Below are 4,989 nucleotides of genomic sequence, written 5' to 3'. Positions count from 1 at the left end.
ACTCATTCCTAGCATAATATGAGTTGCACTTTCAATTTCATATCCTCACAAGAAATGAATGAATGTACGTGGGGAGAAAACTGTGCAATATGTTATCATCATCATCACCATCATCAAATAGAGAAATGTAGGCATGAAGATCAACTACTGATTCATTCATTTGCACTGTTGTTTCGGTCCAGTTGCTTAGCAACCACACGATATTCCATATCCAGCAAAACTGCAATGGGAACATGGCTTCTGTCCATCCCAGCAACAAAAAGCTGCAATGTAACATGACCTCAATCCGTCCCAGCAGCAGGAAGGATTATTTTAAAAGCCACTGTCAAATGGAACAGTATCCATCCAATGAAACGATAGCAAAACAGCTGTTGACAAAGGCAAGATTGGCTCCTCTATTAAATACCGTACTATCTTGGATTCCCTGCATGGGATTACTGCATACCGAAAAAGGTGACAAATTAAAAAATCAATAAGGGATTGCTTCACATTACACAAATGCTAAAGGTAGAAGATTATTTTGTAAATACATTTATTCATGAATGAGTACTTCTGCAATATTAAATGTTATAATTGCACTGTAGTATCAAAACAGTTGGGAAATATTTTACTTAGAAATTTGGAAGGCATAGTGAAAACAAGATGATTTACAAGGACACAAATATATGGGTAGTTTTAAACTAAAATTAGCCATATTTATCTATCTATCTATCTATCTATCTATCTATCTATCTATCTATCTATCTATCTATCTATCTATCTATCTATACCATATACTATGTATGTATGTATATGCAGCTCTCTGGCATGTTTGAAAAAATATGCTTCAGATATGCTGAAGAATTAATTGTTGGCTACCTATTCCGTCAACGAATTGTTCACCATGGGCCAGTTTTCCCCAAAATTGGAAGTACATAAAGGTTTTGGGCCAAATCATCGTAAAACGTGATCACATGCCCACAGGATGCTGCAAGCATTCATAAAGGCAGGCTGGTTGCTGTCCACCCAACCTGTTGTCACATAGCCGCAAGCGAGCCTCTGACCATCAGACCCTCTGAACCAGGTTGTAGGTATCTTTCTGGAGATCTGTCCTGACTTTGAATAGTCACTTTATGACCGGTCGTAACTTGAGGACTTCCCTGTAGTTCTTTTCTCCAGGTGAAGGATTGACCAGGCCTGCCTTCTCAAAGTTGTTAAATCCAATTCCAATGTTGTCTGTCTGTCTGTCTGTCTATCCGTCCATTCATCCATCATCTATCTATCTATCTATCTATCTATCTATCTATCTATCTATCTATCTATCTATCTATCTATCTATCTATCATCTATCTATCTATCTATCTATCTATCTATCTATCCATCCATCCATCCATCCATCCATCCATCCATCCATCCATCTATCATCTATCTATCTATCTATCTATCTATCTATCTATCATCTATCTATCTATCTATCTATCTATCTATCTATCCATCCATCCATCCATCCATCCATCCATCCATCCATCCATCCATCCATCTATCTATCTATCAAGACAGTTCATCTGAGTTTTCTCAGCATCGAATCTTGGTAGCCCCAAGATTTCTTTCCCAAAAACGACGTTCTGAAATTGTAGTAGGACTTCTTCGGATGTTGCCTCCTCTAAGGTGTTTCTCTTTGATCTTCCTTCTTCCAGATGTTGGACAGCCCGGAACAGAGATTTTTTACATGCCAGCAATGACAGGAACAGGTAAGCACTAGAACTCTTCCCGCACCCTGCGTTTGATTTTTCCCTACCTGGAATGGTGCCCTCTTTTGGGGCCACTCGGCACGTGAGGTTGGGGGTGACTTTTGCAAGCTGGTTCAGCTGTCCCCCAACAGAAGATTGAAAAGCCTTAAAAACATTTGGAAAGGGGGAAGAAGCCCAATGATAGGTTGGATTGTTAATTTTTTTTTTCAATATAAAAATCACCCCATGTTCCTCAACCTCTTGTCTCTTGGCCTCATTTAATTACATTTTATTATTCCCTTTTTCCCTGGGAGCGTTGGGCAAATAGCTGCCCCTTTAGTGCTTTCTCTGGTCTTTTTGCATTGCCACATCTTAACTGCATGGCTTCTAATGACTCACAATTGCGACACAACCACCAGCATGACACCAACAGTACCACCTGCTTAGCTGATGTCCTCTTTTGCCTCCACCCCAACATTGGGGAAAAGGCTGGAGGGAAAACTGTGGAAGAATTTGAGAAAATTTGCATAGCTGGTGGACGGGACCATTCCCTTGGGTCCCCCGGGAACTTGTCCTCAGATTTTATGAGGGCAGTTGGTCCCACGTGACGTTGAAGTTGGGAGAAGACCAGTCCCTCCATTTTGAAGGCTCCCAATAAGGGAGGTGGTAGCCATTCTTCCGTTGACCTCAAGGTTGTCCATGGTCAAGTATAGGATGGGCTAGAGTTTTAAGAACATCAGTTTGGGCAGTTACTAAAAAACATGGAGAAGACAGGTGGAGACATCTTGGTCTCACAAAAGGAGCCCTCAAAATATATATTTTTTTCTTTTACATTTCCTTTCTGTCTTCCTGTTTACACTGAATTCATATTTGCAGTGAAGACATTCAACCGATCAAGGGATCCACCAAAAGGTGAAGGACTTTGCCAATGGTATTGTCCACGTCTTTCAAGGAACATTGAGGAGTCCCACCAAGCCCTCATGACCTCTGGCAGCTAGGATACCACATATATATATATATATTAGCCATATTCAGAGTCACTTCCAAGATGTTCTGAACCATAACATCATGACTACTGCAAAAATGTTGCCCGCCCTTCCCAACGCTTGCGACTGTCACTTGTTCTGTAGAAGAAGGTGAAGAAAGATTGCAGTAATGGCCACCATTCTTTCAAGGGATGGTTGTGCTTTGTGGAAATGCTACCAGTTCTGTCTGGAACAAGGACATCAGAAACACCTCAGAAGAAGTCACTTCTGATGATGATGATGAGGAGGAGGAGGAGGAGGATGACCCATAGGTGGGGTAGATCCAGGTCAACCCTCCTCTCTGTTTTGCCCTCCGGTCAGCATCAATTTTATTCACCAGAGAGGCATCATGAGAAAGGAACACAACAAACATGGGTAACATCTGAACCCACTTAAGCTCAGAGCCCCCTCACAAAGCCAAGATGAAACCATGCCAGCTTCCTCCCCACCTCTTATGCCTTTAGAGTCGATGTGTGCGCCCAACGTGGCACTTCAGAAACAGACAATCCATGCCTTCTCCTGCCTTCCCTGGGAACATCTCCAGAACTTGGGAACAGGCCAGGCGTGGTCTGCATTGCAGGGTTTGGCGGGGAGAGAACTAAACACAACGGGCGTTGTGTGATGTGCTGACAGTTTTATTTCTCCCTTCCCTTCTCCCTTCCTTTGTTTTCTTCCCTCCCACCTCCCCCATTTCTTCCTCGGCACCCCCTTTTCTCTGCCCCCCCCTCCCAAATCTCCCTCCCTCCCTCCCCTCCCGTACCCCCAGGGTTAATCAGTTGTAGGAGCCAGGCGGTCCAGGAAAACCCTAGTTCCAACATGGGGTTGGAGGCCATTATCAGAAAAGCTCTCATGGGTAAATATGACCATCGATGGGACGAGCCCGCTTCGCTCAGTACCAATGCTTTTAACCCTCTGAATGCCAGCGCAAGCTTGCCCGCTGTTTTGCCCGTAACCTCTGCTGATGGACAGATTGACGATCTTCCTTCTTCCACGCCAGGTCGGCCCGGTTGCGTTGACGCGATTAATCCCCCCCCCCTCTGTCTTTCCTCCTGTCTCCTTGTGTGTTCATGTTTTAATGGCGCCGATTTATGCATCTCTGGGTTTGTTTTTATTTCTCTGTGTGTGTGTGTATCAGCGCTTAGCGAATGTAGCCCGGCTTCTGATATAAACCATTGACCGTTGGGCTGTCTCTCCTTTCCCTCGTTTTTCGTTCCATCGCTCCATTTTCCCGCTGTCCGGATGATTTGGTGGTAAAGAAATATTGGGGTGTGTGGGAAATACTCTGGGGTTCACACCCCAGGCAGTCTGGGACAGGGGACAGTAATGCCACCCCTTGCTGACAAAGGATATAGGTACAGGTAGTCCTTGGCTGACTTTGACCATTTGGTTAGTGACAGTTCAAAGTTCGAACTTTTGACTTCTGACAGTTTTTTCACATTTAACGACCGTTGCAGCATCCCTATGGTCAGGTGATCAGTATTTGGCAACTGGCATGTACTTGCGACTGTTGCAATATCCTGGGGTCGTGCGATCCCCTTTTGTGACTTTCTCACAAAGTCAGTGAGGAAGCCAGATTTCACTTAAGAACCGTGTTACAAACTGAACTGCAGCGATTCATTTAACGACGGTGGCAAGGAAGGTCGTAAAACGGGGCAAAATTCACTTAGCGACTGTCTCGCTTAGCAATGGAAATTTGGGGCTCAATTGTCCTAAGCCAAGGACAATACGTATACGCCTCATTCACTTCACAATAGCTTGCAAAAAAAAAAAAATAACATAAAATCTGGTCCGGTCACATGGGTGCCTCGGTTTACGACCGTCATGACTTGCAAGGAAATTACGACCCTTTACGGTTGTAAGTTGAGAACTACCAATTGTGCAAAGTGAAAGCGTGGGTGGTTTAGATCGAAGGGAAACTGCTGTTAGGACGAGGGTGGATAAAACATTTTGAGAGCTCCTGGGTGCTCTCTGAGCTTGCTGGTTTTCTTGCAGACGCTCTGTTACCCAAACTAGGTAACATCATCAGTGTTAGAAAGGATTGAATTTAGGGAGGGAGGGAGGAAAGGAAGGGAAGGAAGGAAGGAAGGAAGGAAGGACTATGGGGTCCTGGGTGCTCTCTGAGCTTGCTGGTTTTCTTGCAGACACTTCGTTACCCTAACTAGGTAACATCATCAGTGTTAGAAGGGATTGAATTTAGGGAGGGAGGGAGGGAGGGAGGGAAGGAAGGAAGGAAGGAAGGAAGGAAGGAAGGAAGG

General features: G+C 44.4%; 1 protein-coding gene across 1 annotated transcript in view; it reads left to right on the top strand.

The window, feature by feature from the left end:
* The window catches only part of NCOR2 (nuclear receptor corepressor 2), a gene marked incomplete at its 3' end in the record, with an annotated part of 161,543 nt that extends 157,812 nt beyond the window's left edge, over positions 1-3,731 (top strand). The window contains exons 42-43 of the mRNA XM_029285880.1: positions 1,677-1,730; positions 3,501-3,731. Of these exons, the coding sequence (XP_029141713.1) occupies positions 1,677-1,730; positions 3,501-3,731 (285 nt within the window). The remainder of the gene's footprint in view (positions 1-1,676; positions 1,731-3,500) is intronic.
* Between the last annotated feature and the right edge of the window lie 1,258 nt (positions 3,732-4,989).

Source organism: Protobothrops mucrosquamatus, unplaced genomic scaffold (genome assembly GCF_001527695.2).
Source record: "Protobothrops mucrosquamatus isolate PMUCROS unplaced genomic scaffold, P.Mucros_1.0 scaffold2412, whole genome shotgun sequence".
Taxonomy (NCBI): Eukaryota; Metazoa; Chordata; class Lepidosauria; order Squamata; family Viperidae; genus Protobothrops; species Protobothrops mucrosquamatus.
Note: the sequence above shows the minus strand (reverse complement) of the source record. Positions and strands in the feature narration are given on the sequence as shown.